This window comes from Thamnophis sirtalis, unplaced genomic scaffold, assembly GCF_051295495.1.
Source record: "Thamnophis sirtalis isolate CommonGarterSnake01/CBP01778 unplaced genomic scaffold, rThaSir2_p1.2 scaffold_11, whole genome shotgun sequence".
Classification (NCBI taxonomy): domain Eukaryota; kingdom Metazoa; phylum Chordata; class Lepidosauria; order Squamata; family Natricidae; genus Thamnophis; species Thamnophis sirtalis.
The window spans coordinates 2458708-2483179 of NW_028261391.1; the positions used below are offsets into that span (position 1 = coordinate 2458708).

The 24472-nt window shown below is 47.0% G+C and overlaps 1 protein-coding gene across 8 annotated transcripts in view; it reads left to right on the forward strand.

Moving 5' to 3' along the window:
* Positions 1-24472, forward strand: part of TNK2 (tyrosine kinase non receptor 2) — a 101957-nt gene that overhangs the window by 27288 nt on the left and 50197 nt on the right. For 2 of the 8 annotated variants that reach the window (XM_087725030.1, XM_087725034.1), the window contains exon 1: positions 15351-15663. The exons of 4 other annotated variants lie outside the window; for them this stretch is intronic. In XM_087725030.1, the coding sequence (XP_087581156.1) occupies positions 15607-15663 (57 nt within the window). In that variant the 5' untranslated portion in view covers positions 15351-15606. Of the gene's footprint in view, positions 1-1125; positions 1503-15350; positions 15664-24472 lie in introns of those variants that run through there. 2 more of the 8 variants (XM_087725029.1, XM_087725028.1) reach the window with 2 other exon arrangements.

Genomic DNA, 24472 nt, shown 5'->3' on the forward strand with positions numbered 1-24472 from the left:
TTGGGGTGTCGTAGGCCTTGGATCTAATGTTGCAGAAGGGAGGAAAATGGTTTTAAAATCTGGGCTTCACTCCGCAGAGGCCCTTTTGATTTGACTTGAGTTTGTTTTCACTGTGGAAGGAAGGAAGGAAGGAAGGAAAGATGGAAAGATAGGGAGGGAGGGTAGATGGAAGGCAGGAAGGCGGAGAGGAGGAAGAGAGGGAGGGAGAAATGAGAAAGAGGGAAGAAGGAAGAGATGGAAAGATAGGGAGGGAGGAAGGAGGAGAAGAAGGGAGGGAGGGAGAGAGGAAGGAAGGGATGGAAAGGGAGGGAAGAGACTGAGTGGAAGGAAGGAAGAGATGGAAAGATAAGGAGGAAAGAAGGGTGTGAGTGCAAAGGAGGAGAGGAGGAAAGAGGGAAGGGAGGGAGGAATGGAAAGAGGGAGGGAGCAGGGAGGAGGGTGAGTGGAAGGAAAGAAGGAGGAAGGAAGAGATGGAAAGATGAGGAAGGAAGGGTGAGAGTGCAAAGGAGGAGAGAAGGAAAAGGAAGGGAGGGAAGAATGAGGAGGGTGAGTGGAAGGAAGGAAGGAATGGAAAGAGGGAGGAAGGGAGGGAGCAGAGAGGAAGGTGAGTGGAAGGAAGAGATGGAAAGATGAGGAGGAAGGAAGGAAGGGTGAGTGCAGAGGAGGAAAGAGGGAAGGGAGGCGGGAAGGAGGCAGGAAAGAAGAGATGGAAAAATAGGGAGGGAAGAAGAATAGAAAGAAAAAGAAAGAAAGAGAAAGAAGAGCAAGCAATCTACCTTCTATTTCACCCTGATCAATAGCTAGTTGATTTTGTGAATAAGCCATGCTGGTTTGGAAAGATTCCGCCAAGATTCCTCCTTTTGGCTCTTCCCAACTCTGCGAAGACGGGAAATCCTCTCTCTCCTCCCTGGACTGATCCTTGCAGTGTGTGTGTGTGTGTGTGTGTGTGTGTGTGTGTGTGTGTGCGTGCTGCCCCCCCCCCTGCCTTCTCCTCCCCTCCTCCTGCATTTGGATTACATGATGTTCCCCTCCCTCCCCCTTTCGTGGGGGCAGCTCCTCCCCCCCCCCATCTCCCTTTGCATCGCCTGGGAGCATCACAGCAGAAGCCGCCTCCCATCGCCATGGCGACCGGATGCAGGCTGGCCGGGGACCAGAAGGATGCCTGAAACTGAAGGAGAAGGGAAGGCGGCAGGAATGGCTGACTCACCCTGATGCCGGCCACCGGGGTGGTGGTCATGGTCAAGGGTGGCCTTGAGGCGTTCTTCAGCGCTCCCTCCCGTCCCCTCGCCCCTTTCTGAAACCGGGCATCGCCCACCGGCAGAAATTGGGGGATCCGGCCATTTGTTCTGCTGGGCAGAATGGGGGAGAAGGCGGATTACCAGCGGCTGGCCAGCGGGGAAGAGGAAGAGCTGGAAGGGCTCGGAAGGACCGCTTCGGCCAGCTTGGCAGGGCCCCTCCCTCCGGGGGCCAGGCCTGACGTGTTGGCAGTGCCAGAGCAGAGGGTCAGTATGAGATGGAATGCAGTTGCAGAGAATCTCTCTTTCTCTCTCTCTCCCTCCCTCCTTCCCTCCCTCCATCTCCCCATATCTAGCGTTCAGCTCTGTATCATCTCTGTCTCTCCATCTATCTTATCCTATCTATTGATCTATCATCTGCTCATCATCTGTAGCTACCGAGCTGTATAGGTGTCATTATCTCTGCCTAGTTCTCTATCATCCATATCATCTGTCTATCTTCTGTATCTAGTTGTCCACCTGTCATCTCTAGTCCATATCTAGCTATCAGCTCTGTCAGTCTGTCTATCTTATCTATCTATCTAATTATCTATATCTATCTATTCATCCATATCCATCCATCTATCTATTCATCCATATTCATCCATCCATGACTATCATCTACCTACCTACCTACCTACCTATGTCTCCATCCATCTATCCATATTTATCATGTCCATCCATCCATCCATCCATGACTCTATCATCTACCTACTTACCTATGTCTCCATCCATCCATCCACCCATCCATCCATATCTATCATCTCTCTCTCTCTCCATCCATATTTATCATCTCCCTTTCCATCCATCCATGACTATCATCTACCAACCTACCTATCTACCTATGTCTCCGTCTATCCATCTATATATCCATATCTATCTCTCCATCCACCCATGACTCTGTCATCTACCTACCTACCTATGTCTCCATCCACCCATCCATAACTGTCCATCATCTACCTCTTATGTCTCCATCCAATCATCCATCCATCCATCCATGACTGTATCATCTACCTACCTACCTACCTATATCTCCATCCATCCACCCATCCATATCTATCATCTCTCTCCATCCATCCACTCATCCTATCTATCCATATCTATCATCTCTTTCCATCCATCCATCCATGACTCTTATCATCTACCTATGTTTATGTACATCCATCCACCCATGTCTCTGTCATCTACCTAGCTATGTCTCCATCCATCCATATCATGTCTCTTCATCCATCCATCCATTCATCCATCCATGACTCTGTCATCTACCTACTTACCTATGTCTCCATCCATCCATCCATCCATCCATCCATCCATCCATCCATCCATCCATATCTATCATCTCTCTCTCTCTCCATCCATCCATTCATCTTATCCATCCATATTTATCATTTCTTTTCATCCATCCATCCATCCATCCATGACTGTCATCTACCTGCCTGCCTGCCTGCCTATGTCTCCGTCTATCCATCTATATATCCATATCTATCTCTCCATCCATCCATGACTCTGTCATCTACCTACCTATGTCTCCATCCACCCATCCATGACTGTCTACCTCTTATGTCTCCATCCAATCATCCATCCATCCATCCATGACTGTATCATCTACCTACCTACCTATGTCTCCATCCATCCACCCATCCATATCTATCATCTCTCTCCATCCATCCACTCATCCTATCTATCCATATCTATCATCTCTTTCCATCCATCCATCCATGACTATCATCTACCTACCTACCTACCTACCTACCTACCTACCTACCTACCTACCTACCTACCTACCTACCTACCTACCTACCTATGTCTCCATCCATCCATATATCCATATCTATCTCTCCATCCATCCATCCATCCATTGATGACTTATCATCTACCTACCTACCTGTCATCCGTCCGTCCGTCCGCCTGTCTGTCTGTGTATCTAAAATTTGATTCTCTCTCACTCAGAGCGGTGAATTTGGTGTGTTGCGTGGCTTCCCCATATCTAAGGGGCCCCCGTGGCCTCTTTTTTTTATTTTTTGGAAGGAGCCGCCATGTTTTGTGCCAGTACAGCCTTGCAGCTGAAGGGGTCCCCATGTCTGACCCCCACCCCCCACCCCGGCAAGGCAATCTGGCTGGGGAGTGGAGTGTCTGCTGGGAGGCCCCCGTTGTTCAAGGCTGCCTCCCTTCTGTCTGGCATGAGATTTAATAAATAAATAAAGGAGAGAACTCCTCCCAAGCCACCTCGGCCTCCATGTGGTCTTCCCCATCCCTGCTGGATTTCTCCTCTGGGCTGGGGATGATGGGAACTGAAGCCCAAACCTGGCTTGAAGGGCTGCTGAACATGTTTGGGAGGGTACCCACCCCATTGGCCATGTTCCACTCCTGGCATTGTCCATGGAGATTCCTGGTTGCCCCAAAGGTCCTTTTCTTTTTTTCAAGAGGCAACTGGAGTTCCTTGTTTTTCTCTGAAGAGGTTTCGCTTCTCATCCAAGAAGCTTCTTTAGAAGAAGGAAGGAAGGAAGGAAGGAAGGAGAGAAGAAAGGGGGGTGGGAAGGAGGGAGGGAAGGAAGGAGAGAAGGAGAGAAGGAAGGAGAGAAGGAAGGAGAGAAGGAGAGAAGGAAGGAGGGAATGTAGGAGAGAAGGAAGGGGGGAAGGAAGGAGGAAAGGAAGGGGGAAAGGAAGGAGAGAAGGAAGGAAGGAGGGAAGGGGGAGGGAGGGAAGGAAGGAGGGAAGGAAGGAGAGTAGGAGAAAAGAAAGGAGGGAAGGAAGGAGAGAAGAAAGGGAATGTAGGAGAGAAGGAAGGGGGGAAGGAAGGAGGAAAGGAAGGAGAGAATGAGGGAAGGAAGGAGGGAATGTAGGAGAGAAGGAAGGGGGAAGGAAGGAGGAAAGGAAGGGGGAAAGAAAGGAGAGAAGGAGAGAAGAAAGGAGGGAAGGAAGGAGAGAAGAAAGGAGGGAAGGAAGGAGGGAAGGAAGGAGGGAATGTAGGAGAGAAGGAAGGAAGGAGGGAAGGGGGAAGGAGGGAGGGAAGGAAGGAGAGTAGGAGAGAAGAAACGAGGGAAGGAAAGAGGGAGGGAGGGAAGAAGAAGTAGGACCGTTGTAAGATAAGATGGATCTATGGGATGATAAAAAAGCAATCTTCAAGTATATTGTCAACTGTAGGGAAAAATTGTTATAAATACATATTATTAATAACAGTTATGAGATCATTTAATTGTGAATGTATATATGAAATTGATAAAATAATTTTTTTTTAAAAAAAAGAGAAGCTTCTTTCGTTCGGATGGAATGGAAGTGACAGTCGGAACTGAAGAGAAGCTTCTTGGATGAGAAGCGAAACCTCTTCAGAGAAAAACAAGGAACTCCAGTTGCCTCTTGAAAAAAAAGAAAAGGACCTTTGGGTCACTGCTGGTCTTGTTTTTCCAGAACTTTTCTGCAAAGTATTTGGCTTTATTGCTCTTTTTCCCCTCTCAGTTATTTATTAACCTTCATGGTGCCCATCTCCCCTATGATACATAACTTATATTTTGGTTTTTAATGCTGGTTTTCAGAAGTGAGGCTGCTCGTTAGGACCAGATCAGGTCAAGATTTAACGTATTTTTCGGAGTATAAGACGCACCGAGGTTTTGAAGAGGCAATTTTTTAAAAAAATAGGTAGGTAGATAGAGGGATAGACAGGGAGAGAAAGAGAGAGAAATACAGTAGGTAGGGAAGGAGAGAGAGAGAGTAGGTAGGTAGAAAGAGGGATAGAGAGGGAGAGAAGGAGTGAGAAATACAATAGGGAGGGAAGGAGAGAGAGTAGGTAGGTAGATAGAGGGATAGAGAGGGAGAGAAGGAGAGAGAAATACAGTAGGGAGAGAGAGTAGTTAGGTAGGTAGTTAGATAAAGGGATAGAGAGAGAAATAGAGAGAAATACAATAGGTAGGTAGGGAGAGAGAGTAGTTAGGTAGGTAGATAAAGGGATAGAGAGAGAAATAGAGAAATAGATAAATAGAGCATAGGTAGGGAGAGAGAGAGTAGTTAGGTAGGTAGGTAGGTAGATAAAGGGATAGAGAGAAAGAAATACAGTAGGTAGGTAGGGAGAGTGAGTGTAGGTAGGTTGGTAGGTAGAGGGATAGAGAGAGAGAGAAATACAGTAGATAGGTAGGGAGAGAGAGAGAGTAGGTACGTAGGTAGATAGAGGGGGAGAGAGAAATACAGTAGATAGCGAGAGAGAGAGAAATACAGTAGGTAGGTAGGGAGAGAGAGAAAGAGAGAGAGAGTAGGTAGATGTTTCCAGGTGTATTTATCCATGTGCTAGAGAAGGAAATCGCTGACAATCTGCAGCACCTAAGACTTTGTTTCTGCTGGCACAGCACTTGATCAATCTAATTCTCATCAATCAGTTAAAGAACTTTCCAAAAGGAAAAAAAAAGTTTTTGCACTCTGCAAACCTCCCAAAAACGGCCCGTTTTTTGAGAAAACAGACCCGTTGGTTTTTTTTCAAAAAAAAAAAACATGAATAGCCTTGGGGGGGGGGGGACTTTTTTATCAAAAAAACTGCAGGCATAGTCTTATGGAGGCATATAGAGTGCTGCTGGGGGGGGGCAAAAAAGGCCCGTTTTTTGCTCATTTCTGCCCTCCCCAGGAGCTCTCTCAAAGCCGCCTAAAGGCTCTGCATAGCCATTTTGGGAGGCAAAAAAATGCTGTATTCAGTGTATAAGATGCACCCAGATTTTCAGCCTCTTGAGGAAAAAAGTTGCGTCTTATACTCTGAAAAATACCGTAGCTGCGTTCGCACGAAACGCTAAGCTGGGTCAAAGTTAACCTGGGGTTAGGATTTTTCCAGACTTGGAGGGTTGTGCACACTGATGTGTGAGTTTGTGGTTTGTTGTAGTGTGTGAAAACAACTTACAGGGGACTAGAGGTTTGGGGTCTTTTTTTTTTTTTTTAAATAATGCTACCAAAATTAAATCGGAGCTCTATAACATTGTGATTCCACCAAATGTAATTTAAATAAAAGTATTTCTGAAGCATCATGAATAACTCCAAAATAACAGGACCAAGTACAGGTGGTCCTCAGCATACGACCGCAATTGAGCCCAACATTTCTGCCATTAAGTGAGACATTCATAAAGTGAGTTTTGCCTCGCTTTGCGACCTTTCCTGCCTCCGTTGTTAAGTAGATCACTGCAGTTGATTCATTAGTAAGACAGTTGTTAAGTGAATCTGTCTTAACCCCAGACGGTCGCAAAAGGGGGATCGTGTGACCTTAATAGCAACCGTTAAGTGAGCTTTGCCCTGTTTTACGACTTTCCTGCCGCTGTTGTTAAGTGAATCACTGCAGTTGTTAAAGTGAATCTGGCTTCACATGACCCCTCCCCCCCAGGACATTGCGACTGTCATAAGTGTGAGTCAGTTGCCAAGCATCTGAATTTTGATCACATGACTGGGGATGTTGCAACGGTCGTAAGTGTGAAAAACGGTCATGTCCCTTTTTTTAGTGCTGTTGTAACTTCGAACGGACACTAAATGAGTTGTTGTAAGTCGAGGACTACCTGTAATTAAGAAATTCCAGATGTCTAAACTACTTTGATGCTAGGCCAACCTTGTTGTGTTCTTTAACATAGTGACTAAATCACAGGTAGTCCTCGACTTACGACACTTTGCTTAGTGACCGTTCAAAGTTACAACGGCGCTGAAATAAGTGACTTATGACAGGTTTTCACACTTGCGACCATCTCAGCCTGTCCGTGGTCACGGGATCGAAATCCGGACACCTGGCAATTGACTCATATTTATGACGGTCACAGTGTCCCGAAGTCACGTGACCTCCCCCTTCTTGCGACCATCCGGCCAGCAATGGGGAAGCCAGATTCACTTAACAACCGTGTGACTCACTTAACCCCTGCAGCGATTCACTTAACAGCGTGGGCAAGAAAGGTCGTGAAGTGGGGCAAAGCCAGATCGACCAACTGCCTTGCTTCAGAAGGGAAACTTTGGGGTTCGGTTGTTGGTCGTAAGTCGAGGACTTCCTGTACTTTCCAGCGTCAAGAGTATACCAGCCTATCCCACCCAAGACTCCAGAGGGGTTGGACCACAGTCCCCATCCTCCTCTGCTGGCGCCTCCAAAGTCTGGAGCGCACCATTGACCCCCCAGCTTCTGATCATGGCCTTTACAGCAGAAGGGTCTCTTATCCGGTGTGGTGGGCCACCCCCAGCTCACCTAGTGACGTGACCCAAATGTCACCACCCACAGGCAGGTTAAGCCGGATTTGGGTTTTTCCATAGTGTACACAGACCCGAAAGGATTTGAACACGACGGACCGGATTCCTTTTCCACGGACACCGGAGGGAGGGCGGGAGGGAGGGGGGGGAGCAGAGCAAATGGGGAGGGGGTGTGTGCGGAGCTTGGAAGGAAAGAAGGCTGGAGAGAAGAGACGGTTTTAAAGGATTTCCCATCAAGTTTTCTTTTTAAAAAATCTGCTTTTCCCCCCCTTTCCTGGCTTCTTCAGGTGGTCTCCGGAATCAGAAGGTCTGGATTTGGGTGGGTGGGGAGGGCAGATGTATTTGGGATGAAGATCAGCCATTCCCCCTCCCCAATTTTCCAAAATTTGGGGCGCCATCAAAGCTGACCCACGGTGTGAACCCAGAGAACTAGGCTTTTGATGCAGGGCAAGGAGATGGGAGATGGTGTTGGGGTGGGGGGCTTTTGCTGGAAGATTTGTTGGGGGGGGATCAGTAGCCCGATGGATGTGGGAATGGGCTGGGTCTCTCTGGTGGCTGTGCTTATTCGTGCAAATCGGTGTCGGTCTGTTTGTGGCGTAGATGCCACGTGCGTCCTATTAGGATTTCCCAACCTTAACAACTTTGAAGAGGCGTGGACTTCAACTCCCAGAATCCCCCAGACCTTCGTTTAAGGGGGGCTGTTCCTGTGTCGCTTTTTTTTCAGTGCCGCTCTAACTTTTGAACAGTTACTAAACGGAAGGGGCGTAAATTGAGGACCACCTGTATGTTTTTATAGGAGAGGGGGGAGGTCAAGGGGGGGAGGATTTTCAGGGAAAAGTGGAGTTGCCGATTTAAGGTAGATCGTTAAGTGGCTGCATGGGCATCTTACGAGGCCGAAGGTCGTTTTATTCGGGATTGTTTGCTTTGAGATGGGGGGGAAATAAATTGGATAGATAGATAGATAGATAGATAGATAGATAGATAGATAGATAGATAGATAGATAGATAGATAGATAGATAGATAGATGATAGATAGATAGATAGATAGATAGATAGAAGACAGACGAATAGAAAAGATAGATAGATAGAAGATAGATAGATAGATAGATAGATAGATAGCAGACAGACGAATAGAAAAGATAGATAGAAGATAGATAGATAGATAGATAGATAGATAGATAGATAGATAGATAGATAGATAGATAGATATGATAGATGAGGGATGGATGAGAGGAGTGATAGATGAAAAATAGAGAGTAGATGATAGATATGATAGACAGATAAAGAGATGGATGGATGGAATGATGGATAGAGATAGATAGAGATAGTAGATGATAGATTAGATAGTATATGATAGCTATGAGATAGACATGTAGACAAACAGACAGACAGATAAATGATGGACAATAGATAGATAGATAGATAGATAGATAGATAGATAGATAGATAGATAGATAGATAAATGATGGACAATAGATAGATAGATAGATAGATAGATAGATAGATAGATAGATAGATAGATAGATGATAATGGATGAGAGGAGAGATAGATAGATATGATAGCGTTAGATAGAGATAGATAATAGATGATAGACAGACATATACAGATACAGACATAGATAGATAGATGGATAGATGACAGATGGATGAGAGGAGAGAAGATAGATAGATAGATGATAGATAGATAGATAGATAGATAGATAGATAGATAGATAGTAGATGATAGATAGATATGATAGAGATAGATAATAGATAATTGATAGACAGACATACATACATATAGACAGACAGATACGGATGGATGGATGGATGGATGGATGGATGGAGAGAGATGAGAGATGGATAGATGGATGAGAGGAGATAGATTGATAGAGATAAATAGATAGCAGATGATAGATAGTTATGATAGAGATAGATAATAGATGATTGACATACATACATACATATAGACAAACAGATAGAGACAGACAGAGAGATAGATAGAGGTGATGAGAGATGGATGGATGAGAGGAGATAGATTGATAGATAGAGATAAATAGATAGCAGATGATAGATAGATATGATAAGAGTTAGAGATAGTCGATAGTAGAGATAGAAATAGATGATTGGTAGACAGGCAGACAGACAGATAAATATTCCAGAGACAACATCTGGGCTGCGTATTCGTCCAGAGGAGCCGAGGGCTATTTTGGCAGCTGCATCGGCAGGAAACTAGGACAGCCCTCCAGAGGAGCCCTTGAGCGAAGGAGACACCGGCTTTTCCTGCCTTGCTCCTCAGACAGGTTTGAGGGGTCTCGGCTCTGCCCGAGGGCAGGACGGCTGCAGCCGCACAGGTGATCATGAGAGGGAAGCCAGGTGAAGTCGGGCAGGTGGCAAAGGAGATTCACCTTCGGCCCATCTGTCCCAGACAGGGAGCTCTGAATCCCCAAATTTCACTTCACCAGCAAGACGGCTGCTCGGGGAGCGTTGTCCTGCTTTGCGACTTCCTTGCCACCGTTGTTAAGTGAATCACAGCAGTTTAGTCTGAGTCTGGCTTCTCCCATTGCTGGTCAGAAGGTTGCAAAAAAGGGGTGTCGTGTGAGTCCCGGGGCACCATCATAAATTGGCGTCTGAATTTTGAGCATGTGACCACAGGGATGTGGCAATGGTCGTAAGTGTGAAAAACGGTCATTGGTTGCTTTTTTCCGGCACCGTCGTAACTCTGAACGGTCACTGAAGGAATGGTTGTAAATTGAGGAGTTATCTGAACCTGGGTAAACCCTGGAAGTGGCCCGGTGGCTTTTATTTGTTTGTCGAAGTTGTTAATTCGTCGCTAATGTGTCACCGGTCAAAATCTTGCAGGATGTAAACAAGAATTTTGGTCTTCTTTTCAGCAGCTTTTCTATCAATCAATTGGAATAGAGTTGGAAGGGACCTTGGAGGTCTTCTAGTCCAACCCCGAGGGCAGAGAAGAGCAACAAAGACGATGAGGATAAAACATACGAAGAACAGTTGGCAGGAATTGGGTATGTGTAGTCTAGAAAAAAGAAGGACCACGGGGGACACAATAGCATTCTTCCAATATTTGAGGGGCTGCCCCCAAAGAAGATTTGGGGTGTGTGTGTCAATCTATCCTCCGAAGTACCTGAATAACGACGAGAAGCAATGAATGGGAATTGTAACCAACCTGGAATTAAGAAGAAACTTCCTAACAGGGAGAACAATGAACCAATGGAACCGCTTGCCACTAGAAGTTGTGGGTGCTTCATCACTGGATGGTTTTAAGAAGAATGTATGTTTATTTCATTTGTATGCCGCCCTTTTAAGGTTTTAAGAAGAAATTGGACCACCAATATGTCTCAAATGGTGTCGACCAGGGTCTCGCGCTTGAGCAGGGGGCTGGACTAGAAGACCTCCAAGGTCCCTTCCAACTCTGTTATTCTATTCTATTCTCTGAAGCGCCAGAAGGCAGGACGGAAGGAGCCAAGGATGGCGATTTGTAACCAAGGAGAGAAGCAATCTTTGAATTAAGGAGAAACTTCTTGAGAGGGGAAAGACAAATTAACCAGTGGAACAGCTTGCCACCAGAAGTTGTGGGTGCTCCATCACGGCATGTTTTGAAGAGGAGATTAGACAGCCGTGTGTCTCCAAGGGTATAGGGTCTCCTTCCTGCTTGAGCAGGGGGCTGGACTAGAAGACCTCTGAGGTCCCTTTTTCAACTCTTGTTATTCTGCTTAGTCCAGGAGGGATTGGTTGGTTTTTGGGACCGGAAATTGTGGTTTTGGAGAGCCCGTCCGGTAAACAAGACCTCGGTACCCCCCCCCCAGTTGGCCTTCTTCATCCCATTCCCCCCCCCACCACCACCATGCTTTTCCCCACCTCCCTTTGCAGAAGTGCTGATCTTAGATCCGGCCAGCTGTTCTCCCTGGGGTCCGTCTGGAAGACAAGGGCTCAGTGTGCAGCCGCCAGGACAGTTCAGAGATCATGTGGACAAATCCTTCGCTCGGCCTCCTCCTTTTCCCAGCTGTGTTGACAAGAGAGCGAAGAACTCAGAGGTGCTTTGCAGCCCCCCCTCCCACCCCAATGCGGCTAGTCCTCAGCGTGCTTTTACAGCAGGATAGGACCCCCCTCCCACACAGTTCCCAGGACCTGGGCCAGCCTTCATTCTTTTCCCTCTATATTCTCAAATTGAAGAGTAGTTTATTTATTGGTTCCATTTGCATAGCTGGATCCCTTTTCACATTTTAAAAGCTGTTCCACCGTTAACCTAGGAATTCCAGAAGTGTCAATCGAATCCTAGAAACATAAAAGTCGCCGACAACTTTTTAAAACCGCCAGTTTTAAAATATTGCTGAAAGGATGAAATATTTCAAGAGTGACTGCTACTTTTTTCAACACTGGGAAGCAGAAAAGAAAGATCAATAATTACCAATTTTCATTTTTTTAAAAAATAATAATTACACACTCAAATCTTAACGGCATTTGTGGATAATTTACAGAACATTGGTAGGGAACCAAGCAAATTTTGATTCCAGAAGTTGTGAACACTGGATGTTTTCCAGAGAAGAAACTGGACAACCATTTGCCTGAAACGGTATAGGGTTTCCTCCCTGAGCAGGGGGTTGGACTAGAAGACCTCCAAGGTCCCTTCCAACTCTGTTATTCTATTCTATTCTGCCTTCTATTCTATTCTATAGTCTAGTCTATTTTAATCTTTTAGAGTAGAGTACTCTACATTCTATAATCTGTTCTATTATATTGTCTATTCTATTCTTCTATTCTGCATTCTATTTTTTATATAGTCTAGTCTATTTTAATCTTTTAGAGTAGAGTAGAAGGCAAGACAATTTTATTTTACTCTACATTCTATAATTATTCTATTCTGCATTCTATTCTATTCTATTCTACATTCTAGTCTATTTTAATCTTCTAGAGTAAAGTAGTTTTATTCTACTCTACATTCTATAATCTATTCTATTCTGCATTCTATTCTATTCTATATTCTAGTCTATTTTAATCTTTTAGAGTACTCTACATTCTATAATCTGTTCTATTATACTGTCTATTCTATTCTGCATTTTATTTTTTATATAGTCTAGTCTATTTTAATCTTTTAGATTAGAGTAGAAGGCAAGACAATTTTATTTTCCTCTACATTCTATAATCTATTCTGCATTCTATTCTATTCTGCATTCTATTCTATATTCTAGTCTATTTTAATCTTCTAGAGTAAAGTAGTTTTATTCTACTCTACATTCTATAATCTATTCTGCATTCTATTCTATTATATAGTCTAGTCTATTTTATTCTTTTAGAGTAGAGTAGAAAGCAAGACAATTTTATTTTACTCTACATTCTATAATTATTCTATTCTGCATTCTATTCTATTCTATTCTACATTCTAGTCTATTTTAATCTTCTAGAGTAAAGTAGTTTTATTCTACTCTACATTCTATAATCTGTTCTATTATACTGTCTATTCTATTCTGCATTTTATTTTTTATATAGTCTAGTCTATTTTAATCTTTTAGATTAGAGTAGAAGGCAAGACAATTTTATTTTCCTCTACATTCTATAATCTATTCTGCATTCTATTCTATTCTGCATTCTATTCTATATTCTAGTCTATTTTAATCTTCTAGAGTAAAGTAGTTTTATTCTACTCTACATTCTATAATCTATTCTGCATTCTATTCTATTATATAGTCTAGTCTATTTTATTCTTTTAGAGTAGAGTAGAAAGCAAGACAATTTTATTTTACTCTACATTCTATAATTATTCTATTCTGCATTCTATTCTATTCTATTCTACATTCTAGTCTATTTTAATCTTCTAGAGTAAAGTAGTTTTATTCTACTCTACATTCTATAATCTATTCTGTTCTGCATTCTATTCTATTATATAGTAATTTTTTAGAGTAGAGTAGAATTCTACTCTAGAAGATTAAAATAGACTAGAATATAGAATAGAATGCAAAATAGAATAGATCATAGAATGTAGAGTAGAGTAGAATTCTATTTTGCATTCTATTCTATATTCTAGTCTATTTTAATCTTCTAGAGTAAAGTAGTTTTATTATACTCTACATTCTATGATCTATTCTATTCTACATTCTAGTCTAGTCTACTCTTACTCCATTCTACTCTAACCATATTAGAGTTGTCGGTAAACGCTTGGGTGCCATCATGGTTAATGCAATTGAAGGCAAGACAAGAAACAACGGATGAAAACTAATCCAGGACAGAAGCAACCTGCAATTAAGGAGAAGCTTCCTAACAGCGGGAACCATTAACCAGTGGAACAGAAGTTGCCTACAGAAGTTATGGGTGCTCCATCCCTGGAGGTTTTTGCAAGAAGAGACAGCCCAGGTGTCAAATTGTATAGGATCTCCTGCTTGAGCGGGGGGGCTGGACTAGAAGACCTCCAAGGTCCCCTTCCAGCTCGATTCTGATTCAGCGCCCCAAGGGCTAGGACTGGGAGGGATTTGCAAACGAAACTCGCAACAAGAACATAGAAACCGAAGGGCCCTCTAGAGGCCTTCTAGTCCAACCAAGAAACCCTTGCACCCACCATCCTGGACGAAGGGTGTGTCCGACCTCTTGGATTTTCTATAAATGTTTCCTTTTTGCCAGCCTTGTATCCTCCTCTCGGCCCTGGGAATCTTGGCAGCAGAGACAGTGTTTGCGTCTCTGTCTCATCCTCGGGGCGAACGTGTGGGGTGAGTCCTTCCAGCCCCCTTCGGCCGGCAGGCAGGCACCGTTCGCCGGGAGGGGCGGCGGAATCCCTCTCTCGGAGCCTCACAGGAAATCGTCTGTCCAGCTTTGTTGTTAAATGTGACTTCTTGGCAGCTGTCCCACCAAGCATTCCCGGCAGAATACCAAGGGGGGGTCTGTGTTGCAGACAGGGCCAGCAGTAACCGGGGGGGGGGGGGAGTAATGGCCTTCCCCGAGGAGTGACCGGAGGGGAGGGGAGGATGAAGAACACGCCTGCTGGCACGCTAAGAGTCTACGCCGGGGAAGCACAACAAGATTATTTTTTTGCAAGAAGCAATCGCATTCGCTCGTTCGCCAGATCCGTCCGTTCGGGGAAGAGGTGCAAACGACAGGGCTGGCAACGTTATCAACACACACACACACACACACACACACACACAGAGACAGGTCCTGTGGGTGCTGCAGGGGGAGGTTTTGCCTTGGGGGTGGTCGGCTTGTGAGGGGGGGAGGCAAGCAGGAAGAAAGTGGCCGGAGGATTCGGACGGCAGCTGTGGGTTTTTTGAAGCTGGAGGTCTCTCTTGGTGGTGGAAACGGAGGAGACAAGACAAAAGCAAAAGAAGAAGAAGCAACGACGGATGGAAACCAGCCAAGGAGAAGAAGCAACCTTGGAATGAAGGAGAAACTTCCTAAGAGGGAGGACAATTAACCAGCGGAACAGCTTGCCACCAGGAAGTTTGTCTTTGCTCCACCGCTGGAGGTTTTGGAAGAAGAGACTGGACAGGTACCTGTTTGACATGGACTAGAAGACCTCCAAGGACCCGTCCAGCTCTCGTCAGAGGGATCGAGGGTTCAAGCGATCAGTTTGTGCTGATGGATCGAGGTTTCTCTACCGACGACCTCGGCCGGCTAGGATGGAAGACGGGGGTTCTCGCGAGGGAATTCGGGTTCCCGTGTGCCTAGATGGATCTTCTGCTTACCTCCAGGGAAGCCAGCACTGGATGATGGTCAGATTTTCCAACTCTGGGGATTTACTGAATCTTTCATAACCAGGCTAGTTCAGGGAATTTGGCTGCAGTTTCCCAAGCATCTCTGTCTCTCGCTGGCTGCGCCACTCGAATCCAGAACTGTGATGGACAGAGGCTGGTTGGCTAGCAGGGACCAGCATCTCCAGAGCACCTGAAGGCCGGGCCAGAAGCAACCAATGGAAACTAACAAAGGAGAGAAGCAACCTGAAAATTGAGGAATTTCCTGAAAGTGAGGACAATTAACCCAGTGGAACAGCTTGCCACTAGAAGTTGTGGGTGTGCTCCATCACTGGAGGATTTTAAGAAGAGACTGGACAACTATTTGCCTGGAATGGTGTAGGGTTTCCTGCTTGAGCAGGGGGTTGGACTAGAAGACCTCCAAGGTCCCTTCCAGCTCTTGTTGTTCTGTTATCTGCCCGGCCAGGATGCAGCGTTTTGAGGCCTGGCGTCGTTCCTTCCTTTCCCGTTTCCGGGTTTATAAGGTAAGGAAGCCCCCCCACCCCTCCCCGGACATCGGCAGCACCCCAAAACTTCCCTTTCGGCACGGGTTTCTCTGTTTGTCCCCAGTGTGTATTTGATTCCAGCACGCAGCTTGGCTTGCTTGCTAGAGTCACCTCTGGTCCTGCTCTTTGCAGCCCCCCCCCCCCCGATCCAGTGATTGTGGGGTGCAATACGATGGGCCGGGAAAGTGGGATTCTTTTCCTGATGGAAAAAGAAGATATCTTCTTCTGCGAGGTGGCGCAGTGGTTAAATGCAGCACTGCAGGTTACTTCAGCTGGCTGCAGTTCTGCAGTTCGGCTGTTCAAATCTCACCGGCTCAGGGTTGACTCAGCCTTCCATCCTTCCGAGGTGGGTGAAATGAGGACCCGGATTGTTGTTGGGGGCGATATGCTGACTCTGTAAACCGCTTAGAGAGGGCTGGAAGCCCTATGAAGCGGTATATAAGTCTAACTGCTATTGCTATTGCTATATCTTCCCGGTATTAATGTCTCAGCTTCCTTCAGAGAGCTGTAGAGCCTCCTTGGACAGCAGAAGTCAGCCGTATAATGGAATATACAAACTGAAGAAGGCTTGAATCTGCCTTCTCTTCAACAAGCGTCAGTTCACTACATAGTACAGATAGTCCTCGACTTACGACCAGAATTGAGACCGGTTTCCATTGCTTAGCAAGATGGTTGTTAAGTGAGCCAAACCTGATTTTATGTCCATTTTTGCCGTGGGTGTTAAGTGAATCACTTCAGTTGTTAAGTGAACCACGCGGTCGTTAGAGGAATCCTGCTTTCCTCATTTACGGGTAGTCCTCAGCTTACGACAGCCCAACGTTTATGTTCCTAAGTGAGACATTAAGTGAGTTTTGTCCTGTTTTACGACCTTTCCTGCCACAGTTCTCAAGTGAATCATCGCCATTGTTGAGTTTGTAATGTGGTCGTTAAGCGAATCGGGTTTCCCCGTTGACTTTGCTTGTCAGAAGGTTGCGAAGGGGGTGGGGAAATCATGTGACACGGGAACACTGCGACCGTCGTAAATAGGAGTCTTGACAAGCGTCTCAATTTTGATCACGTCACGGGTTTGGGAGGGGGGGGGCTGCAACGGTCACAAGTGTGAAAAATATAATTCACTGGTTTCCATGCTGGCGTAATTTTGAACTGTCACGGAACAAATGGTTATAAGTTGAGTCTTCCTGTAGATCAGATTTTGCACAGAAAGACCAGGCTCGGAGGCCGGTCCGTCATAAACCCGAGGACTGGTTGTAAGTCACTTTTTTCAGTGTCGAACAGTGGCTAACCGAGGTGTTGTAAGCCGAGGCCTGCCTGTAACTCAGAATTCTTATGGAAATGGCAGGTTCGAAGGCCCATCCGTCATAAACCCGAGGACCGGTTGTAAGTTGTTTTTTTCAGTGCCAAAACGGTCACTAACCGACCTGTTGTTAGCCAAGCCCTACCTGTTGCTCAGAATTTGTACAGAAAGAGCAGGCGTGGAGACACCCCCCCCGTCATAAACCCGAGGACTGGTTGTAAGTGGCTTTTTTTCAGTGCCGAACAGTCACTAACCAAGCCATCGTAAGCCGAGTCTACCTGTAGCTCAGGATTTGTACAGAAAAACTAAGCTTAGAGGCCGGTCCGTCATAAACTCAAGGACTGGTTGTAAGTGGCTTTTTTCCCAGTGCCAAAACGGTCACTAACCAAGCCGTCGTAAGCCGAGGCCTGCCTGCAGCTCAGAATTTACACGGGGAAATGCCGGTTGGGGGCCCGTCCGTCATAAGAGCCGAGGTGGGGCAGTGGTTAGAGTGCAGTACTGCAGGCCACTTCAGCTGACTGCTATCTGCAGTTCGGCGGTTCAAATCTCACCGGCTCAAGGTTGACTCAGCCTTCCATCCTTCTGAGGTGGGTGAAATGAGGACCCAGACTATGGGGGACGATATGCTGACTCTGTAAACCGCTTAGAGAGGGCTGAAAGCCCTATGAAGCGGTATATAAGTCTAACTGCTAAATGCTATTGCTATAAATCCACCGTCTCTGGCCCAGATAACGTGGGAACTGCAACATTCAGGACTCTCGGCGCGAACGGCTCCGAGTTGCATAAGCTGCTTTCTTCGGGGCCTCCCTGGTAACTTTCTCGGTGTCGCAATGGAAATAACCATGACCTGACCCAGTTGGTCTCCAAACAACACCGAGAAATAGTTACTGATTGCTCATTTCCTCTCCAGACTCCTCCGTTGTCTCCGGCCAAAGGAATTTTCTTGGGCAAAAAAGTTTTGTTTTGAATGGCTGCAACATCTGGGCTGCCGTACCTGCAGGGGGACACCGGGGGGCAGCAGAGAGACAAGTGATTCTTGGGGAAGGGGGGGGCAGATTTTGGACAGGTCTCCGGATTCAGACATGCAGGTCAGGTAAACCTGTTTCTCTGCGCCAGGCAGGTTCGCGGGGGGGGGGGGGGGAAGCCTTGCGATGGATTGTTGTCGTTGCCCTGGAAGTGGAAACGTTTTCAGTCTTTGAAGAGAGAGAGAGTGGGGGAAATCGTTGGAAAGAGAGAAAGAGCAGGGATTGAAAGAACGAGTGAAAGAAAGAAAGAAAGAAAGAAAGAAAGAAAGAAAGAAAGAAAGAAAGAGTGAAAAGGAGGGGAATATCAGCTGCAGAGTTTGGGAAGAGGGGTGTGTGTGTGTGTGTGGAAGCGCTGTGATTTATGATTATTTTAGTCTTTTTCTTAAAAAAAACAAACATTTAGTGTTGATTTGTATTTGACCTTTATTGATTTTATAAATAAGGCTAAGCAGCGAATATACCTCTTATTTTCCCAACATCAACCCTGTGAAATGGATGGATGGGTGCCTTCCTCCCTCTTCCCATCTTCTTCCTTCCTTCCCTTCCTTTTTCTTTCTTTCCTTCCTTCCTTCCCTCCTTCCTTCCTTCCTTCGCATTCCTTTCTCACTCACTCCTTATCTTCTTCCTCCCCCGTCTTTCTTCCTTCCTTTCTCTGTTTTTCTCATCTCGCTCCTTCCCTCCCTTCATTCCTTTCTCCCTTTCCCTCCCTCCCCATCTCTCCCTTCCACTCCTTCCTTCCTTTTTCTTCCCTTCCTTCCTTCCTTCCTTCCTTCCTTCCTCCCTATCTCCCCCTTTTCCTTCCTTATTCACCTTCCTTTCTCCCTCCATCCCTCCCTCCTTCTTCGTCTTTCTTCCTTTCCCTCCTTTCCTCATCTCGTTCCTTTCCTCCCTTCATTCCTTCCTCCTCTCCACTATCTTTCCTTCCTTTCTCCCCCTTCCACTCCTTTCTTCCTTCCTTCTCATTCCCATCTCCTTCCTTTCTCCCTCCCTCCCTCCTTATCTTCTTCCTCCATCTTTCCTCCTTCCTTTCCCTGATTTTCTCTTCTCGCTCCTTCCCTCACTCCCTTCCTTCATTCCTTCTTTCTCCTATCTTCCCTTCCTTCCTTTCTCTCCCTTCCACTCCTTTCTTCCTTCCTTTTCATTCCCATCTCCTTCTTTTCTCCCTCCCTCCCTCCTTATCTTCTTCCTCCATCTTTCCTCCTTCCTTTCCCTGATTTTCTCATCTCGCTCCTTCCCTCACTCCCTTCCTTCATTCCTTCCCTCTTTCTCCTATCTTCCCTTCCTTCCTTTCTCTCCCTTCCTGTCCCTCCCTGCCTTCCTTTAAAAAAAAAAAGATTTTAAGAAGAGAAAGTCACTTGTCTGGAATGAGGTTTCCTGCCTGAGCATGGGGTTGGACTAGAAGACCTCCAAGGTCCCTTCCAACTCTGTTAACTCCTCCCTCTCTCCCTTCCTCTCTCTCTCTCTCTCTTCCTTCCACCCTTTCTCTTTCTTCCTCCCTCTCTTTCTCTCCCTTCCTTCCTCCCTCTCCCTTCCTTCCTTTCTCTTCTTCCTTCCTCCCTTCCTCCACTCTTACTTTCTCCCTCCCTCCCTTCCCTCTTTCCTCCCTCTCTCTATTTCTTCTTCTTTTATCTTCTCATCTATCCAAACGTCGCTGGTTCAGCTGAATATTGGCAGCCGAGCGATGTGACTTTTGCGATTTCTCCTCCTCGCCACTTACCCAACTTCCTTTTCGCAGCCTGGAAAAAAAGGATGAATTCAGTGCCCAGCCGATGCCCGGTGTGGGCACACAAAATACACAGCCCTGTGTCAATAATTGGGGGGGGAACGTCACACACAGGGGACACACAATTGTTTTCTTTTTCAGGGCTTGTGGGTTGAAAGGGGGGGGGTGGATTTGTCCAGGAGGAACAGCTGTTGTCCTTGGAAGGGAGACAAAGAGTCTTCCAGGCAAGGACAGATGTTCAACTGGGGGAGCAGCTGAATGGCCTTCAGATAAGGGGGGGTGCACCTGCAGTTGCAGGCCAGATGTTAAAAGAGGAAGGACAGAAGAGGGGGGGGAAATGAGAACAGATACATAAATCACGCAAAGGAACTTGCTGGTGGAAAGCCCAGGAATTGATGGGATGAATTGCCTGGATGTCTTCTCTCTTGAGAAACTAGTTTTCTAGGTGCAGAGACTGCCAGTTAAACATAGGTAGCTCAGTCTTTTGTGGGAGGAAAAAGGAAGGAAGGGAAAGAGGAAAGAAAGAGAAAGAAAGAAAGAAAGAAAGAAAGAAAGAAAGAAAGAAAGAAGGGTCAACCTTGAACTGGTCAGGATTGAACTGCTGGCTGAGGGCAGAGTCGGCCTGCAATGTTGTAGTCTTAACTACAGGGGGAGGGATGGGAGAGATGGGAATGAGAGAAAGAGAGGGAGAGAAGAAAGAAGGAAGGAAAAGAAAGAAAGTAAGAAAGAAAGAAAAGGAAAGTGTGGGGTCAACCTTGAACCAATTAGGATTGAACTGCTGGTTGCGGGCAGAGTCAGCCTGCAATGCTGTAGTCTTAACTACAGGGAGGGAGGAAGGGGGGAGATGGGAATGAGAGAAAGAGGGAGAGAAGAAGGAAGGGAAAGAAAGAAAGAAAGAAAGAAAGAAAGAAAGAAAGAAAGAAAGAAAGAAAGAAAGAAAGAAAGAAGAAAGAAAGAAAAGGAAAGTGTGGGGTCAACCTTGAACCAATTAGGATTGAACTGCTGGCTGTGGGCAGAGTCAGCCTGCAATGCTGTAGTCTTAATTACAGAGGGAGGGAGGGAGGAAGGAGATGGAAATGAGAGAAAGAGAGGGAGAGAAGAAGGAAGGAAGGAAAATAAATAAAGAAAGAAAGAAAGAAAGAAAGAAAGAAAGAAAGAAAGAAAGAGTGGGGTCAACCTTGAAACAATTAGGATTGAACTGCTGGCTGCGGCAGAGTCAGCCTGCAATGCTGTAGTCTTAACTACAGAGGGAGGGAGGGAGGAAGGAAGGAAGGGCAATAGCACGTTGACTTATATACCGCTTCACGCTGCTTTCCAGCCCTCTCTAAGCGGTTTATAGAGTCAGCCTCTTGCCTCCAACAATCTGGGTCCTCATTTTACTGACCTCGGAGGGACGGAAGTCTGAGTCAACTTTGAGTTGGTCAGGATCGAACTCTTGGCAGTGAGCAGAGTCAGCCTGCAATGCTGCATCCTAACTTCTGCACCAGGGCGGAAGGAAGGAAGGAAGATAAGAATGAGAGAAGGGAGGGAGATAAGGAAGAAAGGAAGGGTAACAACACTTAGACTTATATACAGCTTCACCGTGTTTTCCAGCCCTCTTTAAGAGGTTTACAGAATCAGGCTTTTATCCCCAACAATCTGGGTCCTCATTTAACCGACCTCGGAAGGACGGAAGGCTGAGTCAACCTTGAGCCGGTCAGGATCGAACTCCTGGCTGGGCAGAGTTTGGCTGCAATGCCGTATTCTAACCAGGGTGCCACCTGGATGGGTGGAAGGAAGGAAGGAAGGAAGGAAGGAAGGAAGGAAGGAAGGAAGGAAGGAAAGGAAGGAAGGAAGGAAGGAAGGAAGGAAGGAAGGAAGGAAGGAAGGAAGGAATTAATTGAGGACTACCTGTAGTGAGGACAATTAACCAGTGGAACAGCTTGCCACCAGAAGTTGTGGAAAACTGGAGGTTTTTAAGAAGAGACTGGACCACCATTTGCCTGACATGGTCTAGGGCCTCCTGCTTGTGCAAGGGGTTGGACTAGATGACCTCCAAGGTCCTTCCCAGCCTCTCTTCTGATCGACTGAGCATCGATTGTTATTCCAAGAGGAGTTTCCACCCAGTTGCAAAAAAAGAAAGAAAGAAAAACTTGAATTCTGGCATCGGAACCTTAGCGAGAGCCGGGCCCCAGGACTGCTGTTGGTGCACAGCTGTTTCTCTCCCGCCCCCTTCCTTCCTCTCCTCCCTTCCTCTTCCTCCTCTTCAATTCTTCCCAATCCTCTCCCTTCCCCCCCCCCCCACACCTCCCTCGGACTGGTTCTCAGGACCCCGAGGTGGTCATTTCCTGCCCAGGTCGCACCGTTTCCTTTTCAGCGGAGCCAGTTGTAATGCAGAATCCAGATTCCGCCTTGGCACGGAGATTTCCTTCCGTGAGACGCATGTGGAATCGCTTGGAACCCCGAACAGAAGCGCCGTTTGTCTCCCATACACGATGAGCCTCTGGGGGGGGGGAGGGGAGGGAAATGGGGGGGTGGGTGCTGGACACCCACTCCCTTCAGATGGAGACGGAGGGAGGGGGGGGAGACTGCTGACGAAGGTGCCAGCTGCTGCTCTGTTTCGTGCCAGACTCGGCAGTGTGACGGGTGCACGTGTGGCAAAGGGGTGGGTGGGTGGGTAGGGATGGGGTGGGTGGGAAGCAGGCCACAAGGGGGCCTGGGAAATAGGAAGCCCGCTTCCTCTCCGTAGGCCAGGCATTGGAGCGGGTTCAGATTTATTTACTGAGTTGGCATCCTGCCTTTATTATTTTTACAAATATGCTCAAGGCATCTTAATTTAACGCGATGCACTTCTTTCTCGAGTTTTCTGCACAACAGCCCTGCAAGATAGGCTAAGGGGAGACAGAAGGACTGGCTCAAAGTCACCCAGCTAGCTTTCATGCCTAAGGCGGGACTAGAACTCACCGTCTCCTGGCGATTGGCCCAAAGTCATCCAGCTGGCTTTCATGCCTAAGGCGGGACTAGAACTCACCGTCTCCTGGCGATTGGCCCAAAGCCACCCAGCTGGCTTTCATGCCTAAGGCGGGACTAGAACTCACCGTCTCCTGCCGATTGGCCCAAAGCCACCCAGCTGGCTTTCCTGCCTAAGGCGGGACTAGAACTCACCGTCTCCTGGCGATTGGCCCGAAGTCACCCAGCTGGCTTTCATGCCTAAGGCGGGACTAGAACTCACCGTCTCCTGGCGATTGGTCCAAAGTCATCCACCTGGCTTTCCTGCCTAAGGCGGGACTAGAACTCACCGTCTCCTGGTGATTGGCCCAAAGTCACCCAGCTAGTTTTCATGCCTAAGGCGGGACTAGAACTCACCGTCTCCTGGCGATTGGCCCAAAGCCACCCAGCTGGCTTTCCTGCCTAAGGCGGGACTAGAACTCACCGTCTCCTGGCGATTGGTCCAAAGTCATCCACCTGGCTTTCCTGCCTAAGGCGGGACTAGAACTCACCGTCTCCTGGTGATTGGCCCAAAGTCACCCAGCTAGTTTTCATGCCTAAGGCGGGACTAGAACTCACCGTCTCCTGGCGATTGGCCCAAAGCCACCCAGCTGGCTTTCCTGCCTAAGGCGGGACTAGAACTCACCGTCTCCTGGCGATTGGTCCAAAGTCATCCAACTGGCTTTCCTGCCTAAGGCGGGACTAGAACTCACCGTCTCCTGGCGATTGGCCCAAAGTCACCCAGCTAGTTTTCATGCCTAAGGCGGCACTAGAACTCACCGTCTCCTAGTGATTGGCCCAAAGCCACCCAGCTGGCTTTCATGCCTAAGGCGGGACTAGAACTCACCCTCTCCTGGCGATTGGCCCAAAGTCACCCAGCTGGCTTTCCTGCCTAAGGCGGGACTAGAACTCCCTGTCTCCTGGCGATTGGCCCAAAGTCACCCAGCTGGCTTTCCTGCCTAAGGCCGGACTAGAACTCACTGTCTCCTGGCGATTGGCCCAAAGTCACCCCTCCGTCTTTCATGCCTAAATTGGAGCTAGAACTCACTGTCTCCCAGTTTCCAGCCCGTGGTGTGTGTGTGTGAAGCCCACCGAGTTCAGGGAGCACCGCGGACTCCACAGAAGTGATAGATGTTGTGTGTCTGATGACACCACTGGGCAAACAATGGTGGTGTTTATCTTCCCGGCTTCACCTTCACTCCTCCCAAGTGGCTTTCCCCTTCTCCTTTTTTCATATCACGTCCATTTTTCTACTCAAGCGGCCCTTCTTCCCTTTTTTGGGGGGGTTGGTGTCTTCGTTCACACCTTTGAGGTAGCCCCATAATTTTGGTGAGGCTCTATTTCTAGTTCCTCCTCGACCAACATCCGTCATGGACAGGCCTTGGCCAACATCTGCCCATCATCCATCGTAACAGCTGTAAAACTTCCCATGGAAAGCGGACTTGGTTTTATGACTTTCTCGTGCCTGTCGTGAGTGTAACGCTGTGGTCATTGAGCCAAAACTGCAGTCGTTAAGCGAGACTTGTTCGGTATGGGGGCGGCTTGCCAAACGTGAAAGGAAAGTCTAGGTTTTAACGCAACAGTTGTAGCTTCGCGGCTGAGAGTTTGAAGTCCACAAGTCTTGAAAGTTGACCCGTGATCTAGATCAGTGGTCTCCAATCTTGGCAACTTTAAGACTTGTGGACTTCAACTCCCAGAGTTCCTCAGCCAGCAAAGCTGGCTGAGGAACTCTGGGAGTTGAAGTCCACAGGTCTTAAAGTTGCCAAGATTGGAGACCAC